At 35.3% G+C, this 25,508-nt stretch overlaps 1 protein-coding gene across 1 annotated transcript in view; it reads right to left on the bottom strand.

Moving 5' to 3' along the window:
• LOC136028758 (probable methyltransferase TARBP1) overlaps window positions 1-25,508 on the bottom strand; it is a 169,848-nt gene that overhangs the window by 21,546 nt on the left and 122,794 nt on the right. The window contains exons 8-10 of the mRNA XM_065706642.1: window positions 19,540-19,658; window positions 14,100-14,291; window positions 7,522-7,658 (exon numbers count right to left, since the gene is read on the bottom strand). Of these exons, the coding sequence (XP_065562714.1) occupies window positions 7,522-7,658; window positions 14,100-14,291; window positions 19,540-19,658 (448 nt within the window). The remainder of the gene's footprint in view (window positions 1-7,521; window positions 7,659-14,099; window positions 14,292-19,539; window positions 19,659-25,508) is intronic.

Genomic DNA, 25,508 nt, shown 5'->3' with positions numbered 1-25,508 from the left:
CTTACAAAACACTAATCTTGAACTCCAAAATACTCCAAATAGACAATACTCCAAAATACTGCTTACAAAACACAAGTCTCGTACTCCAAAATACTTCAAATAGACTGCTTACAAAACACAAGTCTCGTACTTCAAAATATTCCAAATAGACATAACTCCAAAATTCTGCTTACAAAACACTAGTCTTGTACTCTAAAATACTCCAAATAGACAATACTTCAAAATACTGCTTACAAAACACAAGTGTCGTACTCCAAACTACTCCAAATAGACAATATTCCAAAATACTGCTTAGAAAACACTAGTCGTGTACTCCAAAATACTCCAAATAGACAATACTTCAAAATACTGCTTACAAAAGACCAGTCTTGTATTCCAAAATACTCCAAATAGACAATACTCCAAAATACTGCTTACAAAACAACAGTCTTGTACTGCAAAATACTCCAAATAGACATAAGTCCAAAATACTGCTTACAAAACACCAGTCTTGTACTCCAAAATACTCAAAATAGACAATACTTGAAAATACTGCTTACAAAACACAAGTCTCGTACTTCAAAATATTCCAAATAGACATAACTCCAAAATACTGCTTACAAAACACTAGTCTTGTACTCTAAAATACCCCAAATAGACAATACTTCAAAATAATGCTTACAAAACGCAAGTGTCGTACTCCAAACTACTCCAAATAGACAATATTCCAAAATACTGCTTACAAAACACTAGTCTTGTACTCCAAAATACTCCAAATAGACAATACTTCAAAATACTGCTTACAAAACACCAGTCTTGTACTCCAAAATACTCCAAATAGACAACACTCCAAAATACTTCTTACAAAACAACAGTCTTGCACTGCAAAATACTCTAAATAGACATAACTCCAAAATACTGCTTACAAAACACCAGTCTTGTACTCCAAAATACTCAAAATAGACAATACTTCAAAATACTGCTTACAAAACACAAGTCTCGTACTTCAAAATATTCCAAATAGACAATACTCCAAAATACTGCTTACAAAACACTAGTCTTGAACTCCAAAATACTCAAAATAGACAATACTCCAAAATAATGCTTACAAAACGCAGTCTTGTACTCCAAAAAACTCCAATTAGACAATACCTCAAAATACTGCTTACAAAACGCCAGTCTTGTACTCCAAAATATTCCAAATAGACAATACTCCAAAATACTGCTTACAAAACACCAGTCTTGTACTCCAAAATACTCCAAATAGACAATACTTCAAAATACTGCTTACAAAACACAAGTCTCGTACTCCAAACTACTCCAAATAGACAATATTCCAAAATACTGCGTACAAAACACAAGTCTCGTACTACAAAATACTAAAAATAGACAATACTTCAAAATACTGCTTGCAAAACACAAGTCTCGTACTCCAAACTACTCCAAATAGACAATATTCCAAAATACTGCGTACAAAACACTAGTCTTGTACTACGAAATACTCCAAATAGACAATACTTCAAAATACTGCTCACAAAACATCAGTCTTGTACTCCAAATAGACAATACTCCAAAATAATTCTTACAAAACACAAGTCGTGTACTCCAAAATACTCCAATAATAATAATAATAATTTATTTATAACCCACAAAGTACATTAAACTGTGGAGTAAACACACACAAAAAGAAAAAAACAAGACAAAAAACATAACAACATAAATAACATAGCAGCATAACAACATACAAAATAAGTAAATTACCTCCATTCAAAAAATGGCCAAAGAGGGTCAAAAACACCAATCATTTGCCGAGTTTTAAGACATATATCTTTAGATAAATGTTTCAGTCGCGAGGGCGCATCAACGATGTCAAATTTAGAGACGACTGTATGATTCCGATACCACCGAGGCAGACGCAGTAAATACTTGCAATACTTAAAATATCCTGAGCGTATTTTCTTTGTATCCTTCTTGCGAAGGAGGAAAGCAAAACCAGAAAGATAAAAAACAGCAGGGGCACAAAAACTAGAATAAAGACGGCTTAGTCCATTTCGGTTATACCGACCACGATTTGGTGAAATTTTCGCGTATCCAACCCGCATACTTTTCAACACGCTGGACGTAATAGCGGAGCAAGTAGACGAAAGTGACGTGGAAAAAGAGAGACCCAACCATTTAATACTTGTTGAACATGGTATAGTTGAAGAACCCAAGCAAAGAGGTGATGCTGGTGGAGGACTCCCAAAACACAAAAACTCACATTTGGAGGCATTAACTGAAAGGCCTACTGTGGATAGTGCGGCTGAAAGCCGGTAAAAGTTGGTAATTAGACTATTTTTTGTCCGGCTAAGAAGCAGAACATCATCAGCATATGCAAAGTGACTAATGCCTAAATTATCATTGTAAAAAATTGACGGTTGAAGACGTTGGAGACACGAAGCTAAAACACATTTAAAAATGCTCGGGGATAACACGGCACCTTGCCTAACGCCTTTTTTAACAGGAATATACTCCCCTGCAGTACCATTCCAATTCACCCTAACTGAAGAATTAGCATACCAATACTTAAGCACGGAAACAATAGAAAGGTTAACACCCGAGGCTGCTAGAGAAAACAAAGCATTTGAATGAATTACATTATCAAAAGCACTAGATATGTCAACAGTCAAACAATACAGGGGACTTTTTTGAGCAACAGCTTGTTTCATTAGCCGACCCACAATATGGTGAGCTTGAACACAGCCCATACCTTTTCTAAAACCAAGCTGGAAGGGTGTAAAATTGTACTTGGAGTTAATGGCCGGTAGCAGTACATATTCAAATAGTTTACTAACGATAATTAGAGCAAGCACTGGGGTCCTTACCCCTCTTGACTATGGGAGATATACAACCGGACAAAAAACTATCTGGCACAACGGACTGTGCCAAACACATCTGAAACAATAACTGCAAATGCTTCAGCAGTTCAGGACAGTCATAAGCAAAAAGCTTGAAGCAAAAACCATCACTATCGAGAGACTCAGACTTATTCACTTGCATAAGAGCTCGGAGTATAACACCAGATTCCACCGACAACACTTGAGATTGGTTGATACCAATTGGGAGGATTGAGTTGACAAGCTTTGTAAAATGATTTTGGAGATTAATATTAAATGAAAGCAAAATATTTTTATAATGAGAAACGAAGTCACATAGCCGAAGAGACGAATTAATTGGAGGTGAACACTTAACACTGTTTATAACATGATCCCAGGATTTCTTGTCACAAGGACCATCCCAGGCATTCAGTCTCGCTCTACGCAGGGAATATTTGTACTCTCGTTTGGTTTTCTGTTTTATTTGATGTACTGAACCAGAAGAAGGACGATTACAGGCTATCCATATACGGAGCCAGAACTTAGCTTTTTGTTTAGCTATCTTCACTTTAGGATCAACTTTCCAAAAGGGATTGCGAGTACCCGTTCGCACGCACTCGGAGGGTACAGCTGTTTTAGCGGCAGACTTTAGACAGAACACTATTTGCTGATAATACGAGTTGATATCTATCCGAGTTGAAGTTGTAGATACAGATGTTTGCAATAAGTGGAAAGGCACTTTAATAGATGATAATAACTGGGACAATGTCAATACATAAAGTGGAAATACCAATTTAACTTTGAGAACCACTTGGGAGAGTTACGTTGCACAGAGGTCGCCATGGAGCAAGATAGTTGGCACGTGATTGGTAAATGATCGTCGTCGATTTTAGAGTCTTCCACATGAACTATTGATGAAAGTAGAGTTGAATCTCACACAATTACATGATCAAGGTTGGAAGTAAGACCACCACGATTGTGAATATAAGTAAATAGAAGATCTTTATCAGCAAGATGGAATCCTCCAGGTAGTGAATCGAGAAAGATTTCAGATCGGTCGGAATTAGATAATAAGTCAGTGTTCATGTCGCCGGCGAGAACCCATTTGGTATTTTGTTTTGAAAGGTCGCTAAGTAGTGTTCGTAGGCGATTACATGCTTGTGAAAAACTAGACAATGACTGCACAGTCTTTTTATTACAGGGGAAATAAATGTTTATAAATGCGGTATCACCACATTTTATCGCTAAGATGTTAGCGTCGCTTTGCAATAATATCGGCTGAGTTTTGTGTCTGAAATAGATGGCCAGACCTCCTGATGGTCTACCACGGGTTTTTTGGGCGGCTCTCAAGAAGGTATAATGGGTCCGAGAACGCTTTAGGCTATCAACATTCACCTTAGAGAGAAGGTGCTCCTGTAGAAACACAATATCATTTTCAAGTAGCTCACTTATCAGTAGATCCTTGTCTTTTGTACCATTAATATTAAGGGAAACAAATCTAAACGGAGTTTGAGCATTCATTTATTAGCGTTGTTGAGAGCCGATCGGAGAATTTTGCATTTCAGACTAAAACTTACGTGTTCCATAGTGTAATTTGCACATTTTGGTGAGGCTTGGCAAGGGTTTTCCTTGGAATTCACATGAGGGCCAGAACATCTGGAACACTTGGGATGTGCTAGTGAGCGGGGAAAAGCTCCAATCAGGTGATCAGTACTTTGACAGCGTAAGCATCGACGCGGAATGGGTGGAAAGGGCTTAGCGCGAAAGATTTCATACCCAATACGGATTCCCGACTCCAGAACCGCGTTCAGAGCGGTTTTGTCGATAAACTCGAGGCGAAAAGTGCGAGAATTGCCGACTTGATTAGCACTAATAAGTCCTTCCACTGAGGCCTCTAAATCAGCTCTTGAATAGTTATGGGGTATTTCACGGACAACAGCTAAAGGCTTTTTATCAATTACTTTGGTTTCAACGTTTGGAATGCAGCTAGTAACAGCTTCAGCAAGCGTGTCGGCTGAGCGCTTATCGCGTACCATTACAACCCAGCTTTTGCTGTGTGGCTTAGATTTCAGATTTACGATTCCGTCATGACCATCCAACGTTTCGAGCTTCTTCATGCGAAGGATAGGGTCGCTGAGCTCCGGGGGTGGATTTCTTACAACGACAGCGTAGGAAGGTTTTTTCGTATTTTGAGTAGGGGCTACAAGCTTAGACTGTCCCTCAGTAGCCTTGGACGCAATATCACGCAGCTGTTCAAGGCAAGAATTCACCTTGGCACTGAGGGTACTGAAGGCATTAACAGGGATCATTGGCACTTCATTGGGACATTTGATAACAAAGTCCGGAAGCTTTATGTTCTGGGAATCGCACTTTACAAGCGAAGAAATAATGTCCGAAGCACAGTATAATGCAGCATTGGCTCCTACACGCTTCGATGGGACTTCATTCGGAAAAAGCTTTAAAAAAAGCAATTTACGGGTCTCACAAAGAGAAGAAGACTTTAAGAAATCGGCCATGTACTCTTTTATCGTATCGGGCGAAACTCCTTTAGCAAGATTTTTCTGTACAAAGCACAGGATAGGATTGTAGAAAAGTTCATCTTCGCACCAATTACCAGTTCCCATTTTCTCTAGATTGAAGGTTCACTCGCGAGAGAAGTAAGGGAAGCGTTGGAAGCTGCCTACCTTGTCCCCGCAATTTAAGGGACAAGCCCGGCGGGTACCACGGCTCTTGCAAACAGCTCTCCCCCACCCTTCTGCTTGCTTTTCTCCTTTATCGTAACGGAATCGTCCAAACGATGAAAAAGTTTGAGAAAACCCAAAACAAGCAAATCCTTTCTCTCGTCAACTCTATCGCAGCGTTATTTCCTTTAACTATTTGCGCAATCCAATTAGATTCAGAGTTAAATTAAATCACTTAGTCCAAGTTTCTGCAGTTAATAAATCACTAGATCCCAAGGGAATTTATAATAAGTAGCAAAAGTGTCAGTACCAGGTAAAAAGGTAATCCGATCATAAATGTCTTTGGGGAAATCACACAGGTTGAGCCTTGCTTTATTAAAAGGTTAATATCCAAAAACAAGGTGTTCACGCAACGAATTCGTAATCAATACAGTCTTGTACTCCAAAATACTCAAAATAGACAATAACTCAAAATAGACAATACTCCAAAATAATGCTTACTAAACCCAGTCTTGTACTCCAAAATACTCCAAATAGACAATATTCCAAAATACTGCTTACAAAACACCAATCTTGTACTCCAAAATACTCCAAATAGACAATACTCCAAAATACTGCTTACAAAACACCAGTCTTGAACTCCAAAATACTCCAAATACACGATACTCTAAAATACTGCTTACAAAACACCGGTCTTGTACTCGAAATAGACAATACTCCAAAATAATGCTTACAAAACACAAGTCTCGTGCTCCAAAACACTCCAAATAGTCAATTCTCCAAAATACTGCTTACAGAACACAAGTCTCGTACTTAAAAATACTCCAAATAGACATAACTCCAAAATACTACTTACAAAACACCAGTCTTGTATTCCAAAATACTCCAAATGGACATAACTCCAAAATACTGCTTACTAAACCCCAGTCTGGTACTCCAAAATGCTCAAAATAGACAATACTCCAAAATAATGTTTACAAAACCCAGTCTTGTACTCCAAAATACTCCAAATAGATATAACTCCAAAATACTGCTTATAAAACAACAGACTTTTACTCCAAAATACTCAAAACAGACAATACTCCAAAATAATGCTTACAAAACCCAATCTTGTACTCCAAAATACTCCAAATAGACAATACTCCAAAATACTTCTTACAAAACAACAGTCTTGTACTGCAAAATACTCCAAAAAGACAATACTCCAAAATACTGCTTACAAAACACCGGTCTTGTACCAGTATTGCAACAAAAGATCCTGTTTTATTTTTTAACATCGTAAAGATCACTTTTAAAAGCAAAAGTCCCTACCTATTTAGAAATTGGTCATTGTTTTCCGCTTTGACAAATACAAATTTCAACTAGGCATGATATTAGCTCCTCCCTTTTTTTTACTTGGTTAAGATTGATGTTGGTTTTCTATGCCTTTATAGATAAGTTGAGGAAAAATATAATTGTCTTCAGAATTTTGCGAAAAAACCTGCAGTCCAAGACGACTGATTTTAACGTTTGAAATCCAGGTAATTTTCAGAATATATCCATGGACACCCTCAAGATGGGTGGGGACGATGGTAGACCTAGCCTTCATACCTCCTGGAAGGATAAAAATCATACATAAAACAAAAATAAAATTCAAATGCTAAGACATACGAAACTTTTCCAGCTCAAATCTTAGCTTAATCACCACCCCCCCCTAAAGATGCTGCAATCCCCTGAAAAAACTGCAGTTGTCACCACAGCTCTATATCGAAAAATTTGATATTTAAATACCATAAGTTGAATAAAAAGAACATATGTTAAAGCTAAACCCTTTTTTTTTTACATCCACACTCAACATGGAACAAATTCTTATGTTTGGTTACACTTAGAGTACAGAAGAAGCGTTCGAGCTTAGAAACACTTATCAACACTTACTGACGCTTATCATACAAAACACATATCATACACATACAAACACAAAACACAACACTTATTAGCACTTATCACTTAAAACAGTAGATACTTACCCTAATAATAGTAATGTTTTCATTGGAAAGCTATACTCCATCAATGAGACACTGCTAGAGGCTTGCTCTGCTCCAACTACGATATAGCCATCCTTCTTCATATATTCAATATAAGACGGTATTTCATGTACTTTCACCTGAGAATAATCAACGTAGTAAAAAAAAAAATTAATAAGATAATAATAGGCAAAAACGAAGCTGATAAAGAAAGCTATTTAAAATAGAATGAGCAACCATGCTAGAAATGTTCGTTCTTTCAAATCAGTTGTGAGTATTTTACATTCTTTTTGCCTAGAATTACCTTGCTACACAGAATCTCATTGAAGGGGGGGGGGGGGGGGTTAATTTTGGGTCCAGTTAAAAAACAAAAACGCAAAGAAAAAAAGTAAAAAAACAAGTAAAAGAAAGAACTAGTTATGATTAAAATATTTTTGGAATGATGGAAACTTTTTTTTAATACAATAATTTTAGAATAAGTGATGAGGGTTAAAACTCTATTCCTCATGAAAAATTTCATTTCAGGCGACGCAGTAGACGTACAGCTTACCGTCTTTAAATGACTAAGATAAGAAAAAGGTTACTGACAAAGGTTATAAACTCAACTTCAAAAAGTAAAAACAGTAAATCAGCCTGCCAAATGTACTGTTTTATAAACTGAATACAATATGGTTCTTCATATCTTTTAACTTTAAATATCTTTTAACACATGTTTTCGTATTCTATAATAGACCAAGCAGTTTTATTTTAATCGGGAAAACCAATCGTTAGATTTTTTTTTTGGGGGGGGGGGTTGAAATTCTTTTTCACGTTAATCATTCTCGGGAGGGATCTTTATAGAGTATCATACCAAATAAGGATCACAATTCAGGTAAACTTTCGTCAAAGATCCCTTCCACCATCTACCGGTTGTAATTTTGTTCAGGCTCATGAGCCACCTATAAATTTAAGACATATTCAATACATACAAAAGAAATCTGACATTAATAATAATAATAATAATTTGTTTACAATCCACTTTTATACAAAAATAGCGGAGAAAATTACACTAAAAAGGAAGAAAAATCAAATACTCAGAAACATAGATAACTTTAACCTTAATCACAGACAAAAACACACGGATAATATTATGGTTTTGGCCTAGGGGCACAAAGGCATGTCTTGATAACTTAGCACTAAGCAACTAAAACGACTTTCAGTAACACCGTACTTCTCAATAATGCGTGTATTACGATGTGAAGTGGGTAGGTAGAGTAAAAATGTGCAACGTCGAAAATAAGCAATACGGAACTGGCTCAAATCATTCTTATTCAATAACGAATGCATTCCACTTTAAAACAAGACAGAATGGCCACAATATATGGAATAGATTTTAGCTAAAGCTCGGCGTGAATATTTTCCAGGGTTAAGTATAATTTTCGCATACCCAATCTTCAACTTTTCTTTAACTTCCTTTAGAGCATGAAGTCGCAAAAAAAGGGAGTGTAGAACAAATATTAGTCCTAATCACAGCAAACTCGCAACATTGGAAATTACTGAGGATCCAGAGGACAACTTATGAGCTGATGATATGGGGTTGACAGCAAAATATTAGCATTTACCAACATTCAAAAACAGACAAACATCCCGAAACATCATAGAAATACGTTGCAGAGATAATGCCAAAATAGACTTGGTTCAGCTTAAAACTAGCTGGTCATCCGCGTACGCAATATAAGACACATCAGATAAATTAAAAAAATACGAAGGGTTGATTCCTAATAACATATTTTAAATACAGCCATTAAATAGATGAGGTGATAGTGCCCAATATATGTGTGCTGGTTCGTCAATGGCGTCACCAGTTAAAGCAGTGACTATCCTGACAGTTTTCTGTGCCATCAATATGTAAATTAAGTACAGGAAAGATACTTTATTTGACCTTTCTTCACCCCTGTATACGGTGGCGCTATCTACTTTTTCGAACTTGGTGACTTTTAATCTTCTGACGAAGCCACCAGATGCTGCTTCCGTCCCTTTTTTAGATGTCAGCACTGTTCACAGTAGAGCTACTTCTACGCACGAACCGCCACGCAAGCCGAGTGATATTTTCTTCTTTTTTTTTGTGTTAGTTTGTTATTTAGCATAGTGAAGCAACGCAAATTAGCTGTTAGCTACGATGTTGTTTAAATAAACCTATCTCTCTCTCTCTCTCTCTCTCTCTCTCTCTCTCTCTCTCTCTCTCTCTCTCTCTCTCTCTCTCTCTCTCTCTCTCTCTCTCTCTCTCTCTCTCTCTCTCTCTCTCTCTCTCTCTCTCTCTCTCCACCCTGTCGTACCCCAGATTGAACTGGTATATTGCCGTAGTAACCTGTACCAGATTTTAAATGAAGACACGAATTACTAGACCAAAATTTAAGTACATGTATGACAGAAGGGCTCACTCCAAACTCTGAAAAAGAACACCACACTTGTGCATTGCCAATAATATCGAAAGCTTTAGACAAATTCAAAGCGCAAATATTTAATTCATAACCTTTAGACTGGGCATCATAAAGAATTGAAGCCAAAACCTTCTGCGCATGTTGGCATTCACTACGAGGTTGAAACCCAAATTGATTTGAGTCTTTCGCAGTTCGTTCAATAATAAATGGGAGCAGAACATATCCAAAAATCTTACTTATATTGCAGGCAACAGTGCTGGGCTTGCATGAACTGCAATTGGAGTCTCTTCCATGTTGAAGAATAGAAATTACCGTCCCGCAAAGGAAGGAATCAGGCACCATTGACAAACATAAACAAAATAGTAACTGGAACTGAGCAACTAGCACCGGACAATCACAACGTAAATGATGAGCGCTAATCCGATCAAGGTCACTGCATTTAGACTTGAGTTGAAGCATACAATTAACAATACTTTTCGTATGAACAGTAATAACATGACGTTGCAAAACTTTAGATGGCAAAAATTTAGAAAGTAAGCACTGAAATGATAATGAATACTATGCTTAATCTTTCAAAAAATATCTTTATAAGGCCTAGGACAAGACGAACTTGGGTTAACTTGCATGGTCCTTAATGGATCAAATTTAGACGTATTAATGACTTTTTTCCATTGTACTGAACTTTTTGAGAATTCAGCACCATTATATCGAGTCAAACGAAGATACCGTTTAAACACCACTTTTGTCTTACTTTTTATATCAAAACTTGGCCTCCCAAGGGCCGCCCACACGCAATCCAGATGCGGGATATTTGACAGCTTTAAAACCCAAGTCTTCTTTCCAAAATGGACTTCTAGTTGCGAGTTTAACCCGGACAAGGGGGTCAGCCACATCTTTAGCTTGTTTCATACACTCAACTAAGCGAAGGTAATAAACATTCAGTTGCACTCAGGATTTTGGCGAAAAAAAACTCGTGCAAAGTAGATTAAAAGCGATCTTAACACAGGACCACAGAGCTACTAGGAGAAAAAATATATAAGGAGCAATTGGCTTTGCTCCACTCTCGTGTCATACGCAACTCACCACTCAGCACAGGGATTATTAGATGGATCAGCGGTTAATGTCACAGTAAGGGAGAGGGAAAGGTGATGAAAATCGCGTTCTTCTTCGTCAGCATGAACGATAGACCAGGGAACATCGGCGGAGCAGATACTACTACTACTAACGACTCACCGCAGCACCAAGCCGCCAGAGGACAACACAGCTACGAACGCTCCTCTTCCATCCTAATCTATTCAAAGCCTCCCTCTTTTCAACCTCCCAGAAAGTTCCCATTTCCTTTAAATTTTTCTTCATGACGTCCTCCCACCCCAGAAGAGGACGAACTGCTATACTTTTAGCCCTAGACACTTGGGCAAACAGGACAATCTTCGGCAATCTGTCATCCTTCATCCTCAGAACTTGCCCTAGCCATGTCAAAATTTCTTTCATTACAAGCCTGGAAAGCGGGATTGAGCCATATTTTTGTACAGCCTAACGCTTGAAATATGGCCAGTCAGCCGGGTACCCAGAACAACCCGTAGGCAATTTCTCTAGAAAATATCTAGCAAATCTTCATCAGGTTTTGGGAGCGCCTATGCTACAGAGCCATATTTGACCACTGTCATCAATTTAGCTACAAATATTCTAATCCTGGTTTGCAGACTTATCTTCCTATTCAAAACTCATCTCTTTACTCCGTGCCATAAAGTTCTAGTTTAGAGACGAATTTTCTGAAAGGTCTTTTTTTAGATATTGAGCAGGAACCTAAAACTTTTTTAAACGTACCAGTATTTCAGCTCTTAAGTCAGAAAAACAGCTTATGCAGAAGATATTAAATAAAAACAAGAGCTAAGAGCTCATATGGCACTTGTGACGAGGCAAGAAGAGCTAAGAGCCAAGAGCTCACATGGTATGAGCTCAAAAAAATTCTAAAAATCAATAGATTGATTTAAAAGGAAAATCAGTGGCTTAGTGCCGGTCAGGATTTAAAATAAGAGCTCTGAGTCACGATGTCCTTCTAAATATCAAAATTCATTAAGATCAGATCACCCACTCGTAAGTTATAAATACCTCATTTTTTCTAATTTTTTCTCTCCCTTTAGCCCCCCACATGGTCGAATTTGGGAAAATGACTTTATCAAGTCAATTTGTGCAGCTCCCTGACACGCCTACCAATTTTCATCGTCCTAGTGCGTCCAGAAGCACCAAACTCGCCAAATCACTGAACCCCTCCCCCCAACTCCCCCAAAGAAAGCGAATCCAGTACGGTTACGTCAATCACGTATCAAGGATATTTGCTTATTCTACCCACCAAGCTTCATCCCGATTCTTCCACTCCAAGCGTTTTCAAAGATTTCCCCCTCCAGCTCCCCCCAATGTTAACAGATCTCGTCGGGATTTGAAACAAGAGCTCTGAGACATGAATTCCTTCTAAATATCAAACTTCATTAAGATCCGGTCACCCGTTCTTAAGTTTTCCAAATTAACACCCCCCAGCTCCTCCAAAGAGAATGGATCCGTTCAAATTATGTCAATTACGTATCCAGAACTTGTGCTTATTGTTCCCATCAAGTTTCATCCCGATCTCTCCACTCTTAGCGTTTTCCAAGATTTCTGTTTCCCTCCTCCAACCCCCTATGTCCCCGGATCCTATTCGAGTCGAAAATGGAGCATCTGAGACATACGATCCTTCTATATATATATCAAGTTTCATTAAGATCCGGTCACCTATTCGTAAGATAAAAATACCCCAATTTTCACGTTTTCCAAGAATTCCTGTTTTCCCCTCCAACCCCCCAATGTCACAGGATCTGGTCAGAATTTAAAATTAGAGCTTTAAAGCACAAGATTCTTCTAAATATCAAATTTCATTAAGATCTGGTGACCCGTTCGTAAGTTACAAATACCTCATTTTTCGGAATTACCTCCCCCCCAACTCCACCAAAGAGAGCAAATCCGGTCCGGTTATGTCATTCACGTATCTTAGACAGGTTTTTATTCTTCCCATCCAGTTTCATCCTGATCTCTCCTCTTTGAGTATTTTCTAAGATTTCCGGCCCCCTCCCCAGCTGCCCCCCCCAATGACGCTGGACCCAGTTGAGATTTAAAATAAGAGATCTGAGTTATGAGGTCCTTCTAAATATGAAGCTTCATGAAGTCACTCATTCGTAAGTTAAAAATACGTCATTTTTCTAATTTTTCAGAATTAACCCCCCTCCCAACTACCCCAAAGAGAGTGGATCCGTTCCGGTTAGGTCAATCATGTATCTAGGATTTGTCCTTATTTTTCCCACCAAATTTCATCCCGATCCCTTCACTCTAAGTGTTTTCCAAGATTTTAGGTTTCCCCCTCCCAACTCCCCCAATCTCACCAGATCCGATCGGGGTTTCAAATAATAGCTCTGAGACAAAACATCCTTCCAAACATCAAATTTCAATAAGATCTGATCAACCGTTCGTAAGTTAAAAATGCTTCATTTTTTCTATTTTTCTGAATTAACCCCCCCCCCCCCCCAGATGGTCAAATCGGGAAATTTCAAATTTAATTTCGAATTTAATCTGGTCCGGTCCCTGATACGCCTGCCAAATTTCATCGTCCTAGCTTACCTGGAAGTGCCAAAAGTAGCAAAACCAGGACCGACAGACCGACAGAATTTGCGATTGCTATATGTCACTTGGTTAATACCAAGTGCCATAAAAAATCGAGTATTGGTGAAGACCCAATAAAAATTTTGGCCTAAAATCAGACAACTATACACGTTTTCTCTCTTTTAGGGTTTCTTACTTAGGATACAAAAAACAACAATAAAAAAACTATAGTCGGTGAGCCATAGAAAAAAAAAATGTAGGTTTGGGCAAAGTAGCAACGACTTATCTTTGAAGTCATACGTCATAAGGATTTTAATGCCATTCCTTATAGATAGATATAACTGAGTCTACTCGACATACATATACATTTATTCCATTAAAGGCATCCCAAATAGGCCAAAAAACTAAAAGAGTACAAACTCAAATTACAAAAAAGAAGAAAAACGACAGGCAAATTATACGCAAAATACAGACAATTATTGTAAAAAATAAGTGACCCCTTACTTGCCAGGTAATAAATTGAAAGCTTACCTCCTTTAATGGTACCCACTTCTCGGATGAAACACTAAGTGCTGAGAATTGTTTATCTTCGGTAAAATGAAAGCTTTGAAGCACATATTCACTCGCCCCCAAGACTTCACATGTTCTACAAAGTCCTCCTAAATTTGTTGGTTTGTCTATCAATGAAGCGACGACAACAAGCCCACCAATTTGGGGCTTTTTCTAAAAAAATTAAAATACAGTATATATGTTGCCAGTGATTCCCCTTTATTGGACCTTTTTTTTTATTATAGAATGGGTATTATCAAGAATTTCTCCATTTCGCTTCTCTTTTTCATTTAGAAGTAGTACAATAATGCATTATCCACACTGCCTTGCCATATCAAACAAACACAAAGTACAAGCAACAGGAATTTTTTTTCCTTCTTTTTTCTAAGACAGTGGAATTCAATTCAATGGATATTTCGGCTCTCTGTCCAAGGACCGTCTTCAGCACAACACCAGATATATATATATATATATATATATATATATATATATATATATATATATATATATATATATATATATATATATATATATATATATATATATATGAGATATATATATATATGAGATATATATATATATATATATATATATATATATATATATATATATATATATATATATATATATATATATATATATGAGAATATATATATATATATATATATATATATATATATATATATATATATATATATATATATATATATATATATATATATATATATATATATATATATATATATATAACGAAAAGAGAAATCATCAATGCAACAGCACAAACACAGCACAAGAAAGAAACAAAGGAGATAGAAGGAGAAAGGGAAAACTGTTTTCCTAAATTAGTGATTAGTATAGACCAGCACTTGAATGAGGCCTTAACCCTACTCATCCATACAACCGCATAGGTCAAACAGCATAGTCATACACAATCAACCATAAAGAATAATCCATGGACAGGCAGTCATGTCAATAAGTATAAGTCGTCATTTACCAAACAATAGAAACAATAAAGACAAATAATTCAGAGGCAACAACCCAACACAAGGGCTCATCAGGAGAATACACTTGCCTATAGGGTTTCGGCACTTTAAATTCTCTACCCAGTCAAGTGTTGTGCCTACCACAGAATATCCATGACATCCCCGTGTCAGGTATCACCCCCAAAATACATGCCTATGAAAAAACCCAGCAAATGTAGAACAATCAAGTAACACCAGAACAAACTTATCCTGTTAATATATTCCTCTTTTTAGCAACAATAGGTAAACTAAATGTGATAAATTTTACCAAATCACAAATATTAACACTTTGCAAAAAACCTGAATGAACTAAACAATTATAGAATTCATTACCATGTGGCTATTTTATATATATATATATATATATATATATATATATATATATATATATATATATATATATATATATATATATATATATATATATATATATATGTATATAAATATATATAAACTTACATTAAAATGTGAGAATTAAAATTAATAATGTTTTAAAAAACTTTTTAAAACAGCCCTAGCATCCTTACTTCAACGAAGTTCAACCAGGACTCACATTTGAAATATATATATATATTATATATATATATATATATATATATATATATATATATATATATATATATATATATATATATATATATATATATCAAACAGTTCGTGGTAACGAACTGTAGTAAGGAGCGCCCTGGCTCAATAGTAACCAAAACTCTAAAAAACGGAATTTTTATAACAATAGTTACATCAAAGGAATCGCATTTTAATGCTGATTTTAAATATATAAGTTTCATTAAGTTTAGACTTACCCATCAAAAGTTAGGAGCCTGAGAAAATTTGCCTTATTTTAGAAAATAGGGAAAAACACCCCCTAAAGGTCATAGAATCTTAACGAAAATCACACAATGAGATTCATCGCATCAGAGTATTGTAGAAGTTTCAAGCTCCTATCTACAAAATGTGGAATTTTGTATTTTTTTTTACCAAAAGGCAGATCACGGATGCGTGTTTATTTGTTTGTTTGTTTGTTTTTTCCATGGGTGATCGTATCGACCCTGTAGTCCTAGAATGTTGCGAGAGGGCTCATTCTAACGGAAATGAAAAGTTACTCCCCCACAGTCCTCGTGGGAAGGGCTACAAGTTACAAACTTTGATCAGTGCTTACATATAGTAATGGTTATTTGGAAGTGTACAGACATTTTCAGGGGGATTTTTCAGTTGGGGGGGGGGTCGAAAAGAAGGGGATATGTTAAGGGAACTTTCCTTGGAGGAATTTATCATGGGGGAAGAAAATTTTCATGAAGGGAGCGCAGGATATCCAAGCATTATTTAAAAAAAAAACAATGAAAAAACAAATATGAAAAAGTTTTTTCAACTGAAGGTAAGGAGCATTATTAAAAACACTTAAAAAGAACAGAAATTATTGCGCATATGATGTGATTACCTCCTCCTAATACCTCACTCTTTACGCTAAAGTATTTTTTAGTAATTTCAACTATTTATTCCACGGCTTTTGTGATTCAGGGGTCATTTTTAAGAAATTGGGACAAAATTTAAGCTTTAGTGTAAAGAGCGAGGTACTGACGAGGGGGCGAACCCCCTCATATACGTAATAAAAACATGAGATTACAGAAGTTTGTTACGTAAGCTAATTTATAAGTTACGTATATCTTTTACTAATAAAAACATTCGTAAAAAATTAAAAGTTCTAGTTGCCTTTCTAAGTAACCAAAACACTGGAGGGCAACTAGGCCTCCTCTCCCGCTCCTTTTTTTCTCAAAACCGTTCGATCAAAACTATGAGAAACCCATTTAGCCAAAAAAAAATAAAAAAATATGCAAATTTCGTTTTAATTATTCATCTTCGGAGAGCCAAAATCAAAACATGCATTGATTCAAAAACGTTCAGAAATTAAATTTAAAAAAAACAAGTTTTTTTAACGGAAAGTAAGGAGCAACATTAAAAATTAAAACGAACAGAAATTACTTAGTATGTGAAAGTGGCTGCTTCCCCACCAACGCCCCGCTCTTTACGTTAAAGGTTTTTACTGTTTTAAAAAGTAGATTTAAGAGAACGAGTTAAACTTTAACGTACAGAGCGGGGCGTTGATGAGCAAGCAGCCACTTCCACATTTCTGTAATTTCTGTTCGTTTTAAGTTTTAATGTCGCTCCTTACTTTCCGTTAAAAAACAACTTGTTTTTTTATTTAATAGCAACAGAGAACGATGGTAATATGTTTATTGCTAACAGGTACATACAAACTGTTAAGCCTTTGTTTTACATTGTTGATGTTTTAGAGTCATTAATTCCATGGAATCATGGCAAGAATCCCGACAACAAAAAATTAATACCTTAAGAGACACAAAAATGTTTGCCATCAAACGCCAAATAAGATTTTTAGAAGCAAGTTTTATGAGATAAATTCTAAAACCGCTTTAGAAAATAATTCAATTAAAAACGAGGTCTTATTTTTATTCGATGTTTTATTTGACGCAGCATAATAAGCATGGTTCTTAATTGGCTGGTTCATTGGCCTATTTGTCCTTAAAACACAAAAACATGCGGCTTTAAACCATAAAAGTCTAGAAACGTTTCCAAATAGATGGCTAACAAAACCCGAAATGAATCTTATTTTCAAATTTTCTGCAATGCACATTCTATGAGCTAGCCCACATTGGCCAATGAACGCTCCCTTTAGGTAATATTTATATATTATTATTATTTATATGTATTATTGTTATATAAACATTATTTATATATGTCATAGAAAACCAGTGACACAGAAAAATAATTCAGTTTTAAAATATGAAGCCAAAATTTTTCCCAAACAGCAAGTTAATGAAAAAGCACTTAATGTTAACAGTTTTTTTTTGTCATGAATAAGAAGGGGAAAATACTTCCATTTTAGTATTCTCTAAGGACAGGTTAGGTACACAAGTTTTGAATCTCTAAAAGTTACTAAGGTCCTCAAGGGGGATGCTTAGGGAATTTTATGTTGTAATAGAAACTGAACTACTTTACCATCTTTCTTTTACGAAAACAGGGTACTGTCATAGTTTTTTCTTCTTGGAAATCACCTTGGAAAATGAAAAAGCCGTTATTAGAACAAATATTTAAGAGAATGAATTAGAACTTAATTGAGACTAAAGAAGAAAAGACTATGCAAAACATGATATAAAAGGTGGAAAATAAACTAGGCTAAAGACAAAAGGAGTTATCCCCTTTACGATTTCACCTGACAGTAATATAAATGAAAATAATGGAAATGAGCTGGTGTATCCTGGCAAATATTTGTGTCAAAAAATATTGTATCCAGGCTACACATTGGTAACGTCTACTATTCTTTAGAGTCCTCTGTGTTAGACAGCTTTATGTTCAAGGGGATTAAAGTAACATGCTCTTGTAAAATCCTTTATTTAAATAAATCATACAATAAAATTGAATAATCCAACCAAGGAGTAGGGCTTGTCCTTAGGTGGGAGATATATTAATTAAAATAACTTAAAAAAGGAGAAGAGATAGTTCCTGCATAAAATTAAATAATCCAACCAAGGAGTAGAGCTTGGTGGTGGGAGAGATATTAATTAAAATAACTTAAAAAAAGGAGAAGAGATAGTTCCTGCAGTCCAGACGTGAAACCAAACCATAATAAGTATATTCAAAATCAAACTATAAAACCTTTAAGAAATCTGATATATCAAAAACTTATAATTTGAATATAATATTAATCAAATCTTTTTCTCAAAATAAACCAATTTACTCTATATTTGTCCCATTATCAAATTTATTTAAAGCTTTGACCCTTATAAATAAAGAAGACAACCCAAAGAGTGCGAAGACTATCCTTCAGGAGAGTATGTTCAGAATGGAAATCCTACCTAGTAGGAAAACCCCCATCCATAGGTGAATTTTTTTTTTTATCTTTTTTTATAGTCCTAAAGAATATTAAGAAAATTTATTCCTTTGGGCTTAACCATGATCGGTCCTTTCAAAATCTTAGCCGTTACAATACAATATCAGGATAGGTTAAACTTTGAAGAGTTATTTTAAAACCTAAATGCTATAAATAATATTTTTATTCCACATAATAGCGAAGCACCCCCCCCCCTACAGAGGAAGAAAAATCTTGACAGCTGTTCCGTCATGAAAAAACTCGTTTAATTAGGTTAGATGCTAAACACTCATGTGAAACTACAACCCTTCGTAGTATCTTTAACATATTGGTAGGTAGACAAAGTTCCAGCCTTTGAAGGGATATGAGGGGTACGATGAAATCTATCTGTTGGACATGATACTTTTAAACATGTATTCCCCCCCCCCCCGAAATTCCAAATTCTCCAAGGTAACCATTCTTTATCCCACACTGGTTATCGATATGAATGTATATTTTTCTAATTGGAGATTACCTTGGCAACATTGGCCATTGCTTCTAAGTCAGGAAGAATTGACTTCCACGGCGTTATCTTCTTCTGTATATTAAAATGTAGATCGGATTCACTATTGTCCAAACCTGGTAGAGGCATACCTGCAATATATTAATAAATTGCAATATAAAACGAAATGTAATATTAATATATTATTAGTATAAGGATCGCCACATTCACCTTTAAAATATACATTTTAAAATTATTCCATTAAAATTTTTATATCATAAAGCGTAAAATATCAAATATTGTCTGCTTCCTTTAGAGTTTTAGGTGAATTTTATCAGAAAAAAAGTCTTAATTGCCACATTGTTAAATGAACAGAAATTTGAAACTAGCAATTCGTGGAAACATATTAATTGGGTAGCAAATCTATCAGTGGGTTGAACCCTCATATGTAATTCAATGGGGCTTTTATATGCAAATAAAAGAAAACATTTTTTATTAGAACTGTTGATTTTCCATCAATGAGCCCTGTACCTAGGATCTCTGTCACCATTAAAAAAAAAAAAAAAAAAAAAAAAAACTCGTCCGTGATGTTTCTTCTACCAAAAAATGAAAAATTCCTCATTTTGTATGTATTACCCTGGCAACTTTACGATATGGATCTCTGATCTGCTGAATCTGATGGTGACTTTAATATTGTCAGCAATGATTATCTGTCTGCCCAGGATTGTTAGTAAAATTATTATTATGTTACTAAACAGCCTTAGAGCACACCGTTCACGGTTTTTGAAAGTGTTAGAATTAAAAACGCGATTTGATAATGGCACCCTTTCTAATCCAATTTTTTGAAAACGATAGAGAGCTCCAAATTAGTCAGTATTTAATATGGATAAGCTATAATGATTCTAATCGAAAAGTATTTTTTTTTTTATTAGTTCAAATAGGTAAAATTCAAACTCTGACATTTATTCTTTTGACATATAGTCTTCTGCAGTATTTAAATTGGCGCGAGTACCTTCTAGTGTACTCCAGGGTGCCTAAAATCGCTCCTTATTATGAAATATAGAGTTAACTGTCCGGTATAAATAACTCGAGCTTACATTATTTATTTTAATCGTCACAATTTATGATAAACGTTGTCTTAAGATTTTTTTTATGGAGCTAAACGATTTGTAAGGTGAGCTGTTTCTATGTGAAAGTTTTATTTTCATAAGCTTACACCTGCCCTTTTCTCCGGAACACCAGCATCATCAGCGACGATAAATTTCGTCAAAAGTGGTTTCAGACAGTGGATTTGCATAAGTGTTAACCAGTCATGAATAAAAGAAAAAAAAATACGGTTTTGGGGCAATTTTGATGTGTTTGTACCAAATATTAAATATGAAAACTAAATCAAACAATTCGTGGTAACGAACTATAATAAGGAGCGACCCGGCTAAATAGTAACCGAAACTCTAAAAATTTTGATACCAATATACACATCAAAAGAATCAGATTTTTATGCTGATTTTAAATATATAAGTTTCATCAAATTTAGTCTTACCCATCAAAACTCAAGAGCTCAAGAATATTTGACTTATTTTCAAACTAAGGGGGAAAATCCTCCGAAAAGTCATAAAATCTTCATGAAAATAACACCATCAGATTCAACGTATCAGAGAACCCTACTGTTGAAGTTTCTATCATAAAATATAGGAGGTCTCCTATCTACAAAAATGTGGAATTTTGTATTTTTTTTTCAGAAGAAAGATAACGGATACGTGCTTATTTGCTATTTTTTCTTTTCCCCAGGGGTGATCGTAACGATCCAGTGGTCCCAGAATGTCGCTAGAAGGCTAATTCTAACGAGATTTAAAGGTTATAGTGCCCTTTTTAAGTGACCAAAAAACTGGAGGGCAACTAGGCTCTCTCCCACGCTCATTTTTTTCCCAAAGTCACCAAATCAAAATTTTGAGATAGTCGTTTTTTCTTAGCATAGTCGAAAAATCTAATGACTATGTCTTTGAGGACAACTTAATCCCCACAATCCCCGGGGGAAGGGCTACAAGTAATGAAATTTGCCCATTGTTTACATGTAGTATTAGTTATTGGGAAGTATTCAGACGTTTTTAGGAGCGATTTTTCTAGTAATAGGGGGGGGGGCGGAGTCGGGGGCTACGTAGGATGATCTTTTGATCTTTCCATGGAGGAATTGATCATGAGGGAAGAGAATTTCCGTGAAGGGGGAGCTGGATTTTCCAACATTATTTAAAAAACAATGCGAGATTAAAAAAAAAACAAGTTTTTTCAACTGAAAGTATGGAGCAACATTGAAACTTTAAACGAACAGAGATTTTTACGCATATGAGGGGATTCTTCCCCTCCTGAATACCTCACTCTTTTACGTTTAACGTAAAAGACGTTTAAGTATTTTCAGTAATTTCAAAAGAGCTGTGTATTCTAATTAAACGGCCTTTGTGATTCAGAGGTCACTCAAAGAATTGGAACAAAATTCAAACTTTAGAGTAAAGAGCGAGGTATTGACGAGAGGACGAACCCCTCTCATATACGCAATAAAAATATACGAATATAGAAGTTCGTTACGTAAGTTAATTCGCAAGTTACGTATATTTATTACTAATAAAAGCCTTCGTAAATAAAACTAAAAGAAAGCTATTTAGCCAAACAAAAAAGTAAAATTAATATGCGAATTTCGTTCAAATCATTCATGTACGGTGAGCCGAAATTGCAAATTGCAACAAAAAAAACAAGTTTTTTTTTACTGAAAGTAAGGAGCGACATTAAAACTTAAAGCGAACAGAAATCATTCCGTGTATGAAAGGGGCTCTCCCCTTCTCAAAGCCCCGCTCTTTACGCTAAAGTTTGACTCTTTTTCACAAGTCTACTTTTTAAAACCATAAAAAACTAGAGCGGGGCGTTGAGGAGGGTACAGCCCCTTTCATATACGGAATAACTTCTGTCCGTGTTAAGTTTTAATGTCGCTCCTTACTTTCAGTTAAAAAACTTGTTTTTTTATTTAATTTGTTTTAAGGCCAACCTGGCTATGCTTTATGTACGAATAAAAAAAAACAAAACAAGTTTTATTAACTGAAAGTAAGGGGAGCAACATTTAAACTTAAAACGAACAGAAATTAATCCGTATATGAAAGGGGCTGTCCCCTCCTCAACGCCTCGCTCTTTCCGCTAAGGTTTGACTCTTTCTTACAACTCTACTTTTTAAAACAATTAAAAAACTTTAGCGTAAAGAGCAAATTTTTTTTCAACTGGAAGTAATGAGCAGCATTACAACTTAAAACGAACAGAAAATATCACATACATAAGAGGGTTCGTCTCCTCCACAATACCTTGCTCTTTACGCTAAAGTATTTTTAGTAATTTCAACTATTTATTCTACGGCCTTTGTGATTCAGGGGTCATTCTTAAAGATTTAAGACAAAAATCAAGCTTTAGTGTAAAGAGCGAGGTATTGACGAGGGGATAAACCCCCTCATATACGTAATAAAAATACACAAATATAGAGGTTCGTTACGTAAGTTAATTCGTAAGGTACGTAAAAAAATCTAGTTGCATTTTTAAGTAACTAAAAATTGGAGGGCAACTATGCCTCCTCCTCCTCCCCTTTTTTGTCAAAATCGTCCGATCAAAACTATGAGAAAGCCATTTAGCAAAAAAATAAATAATAATATGCAAATTTCTTTTTAATTATTCTTGTGCGGTGAGCCAAAATCAAAACATGCGTTAATTCAAAAACGTCCAGAAATTAAATATAAAAAACCGGGTCTTTTTACCTCAACGCTCTCTAAGCTAAAGTTTTTTTTATTGTTTTAAAGCTAGAGTTGTGAAAAAGAGTCAAACTTTAGCGTAAAGAGCGAGGCGCTGAGGAGGGAACAATCCCTTTCATATACGGAATAATTTCTGTACATTTTAACTTTTAATGTCACTCCTTAATTGCAGTTAAAAAACTTATTTTTTTATTTATTATTAAAAATAAAAACATAAAAACACTATAATTAAAATTATAAAACCTTAAAAAACTATAAAAGTGTAAAACAATTCTATAGAACTATAAAACAAAAATCTTATTTGACATGAGTGTCAAATTGTGTCTTTTTTCATCCCATCAACAGTAAGTCCTTAATCCATCCCTGGATGAAATTTTATTAGTTTTTAAAAACTCATTTGACTAATTACTACAATAGGATGTCCCATATACAATTCAGTATCTAGGATCTTAGAATTGGGTGCTACGGAATTGAACTTTTTTTTTTGGGGGGGGGATAAGAAATGTTTGAAAATATGAATAAGCTGTTATCCCGCAGAATTTTTATCTGTTGATGTCACTATCAAAGCTTGCTTGTTACAGTCATTATGGTATTTTCAAAGCCTTAGAGTCGAAGAATTAATATAAAATATCAAATAAAAATTTTGCCCACGAAGAATTTCAACCCAAAAATAATAAAGAAGGACTAAATAATTTCTCTGAAGCTGATTCGAAGTATATCCTTTCTAAGATTCACTTAGATTAAACAAACATTTTGGAAATATTTTTTAATTACTACAACATAAGTTAAATCGTTAAACAAATGTGTTTCTCCTTTTTTTCCTTCGGTTATAGTTTTTCTAGATTGAACTCTCAACATTTCAAATGTGCTCGAAATGGTAAACCTTAGCCTATGAAACCTCAACGGAAGCGAATTCTAGGGTAGCAAAACAAAACAAGGAGTGACAAATAAGGAACAGAACTGCCGCCCTCCTCTCCAAAAACTGAAAAATTTTGCCTGCATACAATTTACATTTGCACAGATCAAAATTTTGTACATTGGGTTCATATGAAAAAGCATTGACCCTTTTAAAACCATTAAATAAAAAACAAGTTCTTTTAATTGCAAGTAAGGAGTTACATTAAAACTTAAAACGAACAGAAATTATTCCGTATATGAGAGGGGTTGTCCCCTTCGCAACGCCTCGCTCTTTACGCTAAAGTTTGACTCTTTCTCACAAATCTACTTTTTAAAACGATAAAACACTTTAGATTAAAGAGCGAGGCATTGCGGAGGGGACAACCCCTCTCATATACGAAATAATCTCTGTTTGTTTTAAGTTTTAATGTAACTCCTCACTTGCAGTTAAAAAAACTTGTTGTTTTTTTTATTAAATTTCAGAACGTTTTTGAGTTAATGCATGCTTTGATTTTGGCTCACCGCACATGAATAATTAAAACAAAATTTGTATATTATTTTTTTTTTGCTAAATGGCTTTCTCATAGTTTTGATCGGATGATTCTGATAAAAAAGGGGTGGGGGGGAGGCCTGGTTGCCCTCCAATTTTCGGTTACTTAAAGATGCAACTAGATTTTTTTATTTTTTTGTACGAACGTTTTTGTTAGTAATAAACATACGTACCTTACGAATTAACTTACGCAACGGAATTCTATATTTGTGTATTTTTATTATGTATATGAGGGGGTTGGTCCCCTCGTCAGTATTTCGCTCTTTACACTAAAGCTTGAATTTTATCCTAAATTCTTAAGAATGACCCCTGAATCACAAAGGCCGTAGAATAAATAGTTGAAATTGCTAAAAACACTTTAGCGTAAAGAGCAAGGTATTGTGGTGGAGAAAAACTTCTTTTATACGCAATATTTTATGTTCGTTTTAAGTTTTAATGCTACTCATTACTTCCAGGTGAATTTTGTTTTTATTTATTTTCTCATTTTTCTTTTTAAATAATGCTAGAAAATCCTGCGCTCCCTTCATGGAAATTTTCTTCCCTCATGATAAATTCCTCCATGGAAAGATCCTCCCATGTAACCCCCTCCCCCAACCCACTCCCACCCCAACGCGAAAAAGTCCACCTGAAAACGTCTGTACACTTCATAATAACCATTCTTATATGTAAACTATATGTAAAATGGTCAAAATTTGTAGCTTGCAGCCCCTCCCCCGGGGACTGTGGTGGATTAAGTCGTCCCCAAAGACATAGTTATTAGGTTTTCGAGTAAGCTG

This window comes from Artemia franciscana, chromosome 7, assembly GCF_032884065.1.
Source record: "Artemia franciscana chromosome 7, ASM3288406v1, whole genome shotgun sequence".
Taxonomy (NCBI): domain Eukaryota; kingdom Metazoa; phylum Arthropoda; class Branchiopoda; order Anostraca; family Artemiidae; genus Artemia; species Artemia franciscana.
This window is presented reverse-complemented; position numbering and strand designations above follow the sequence as displayed.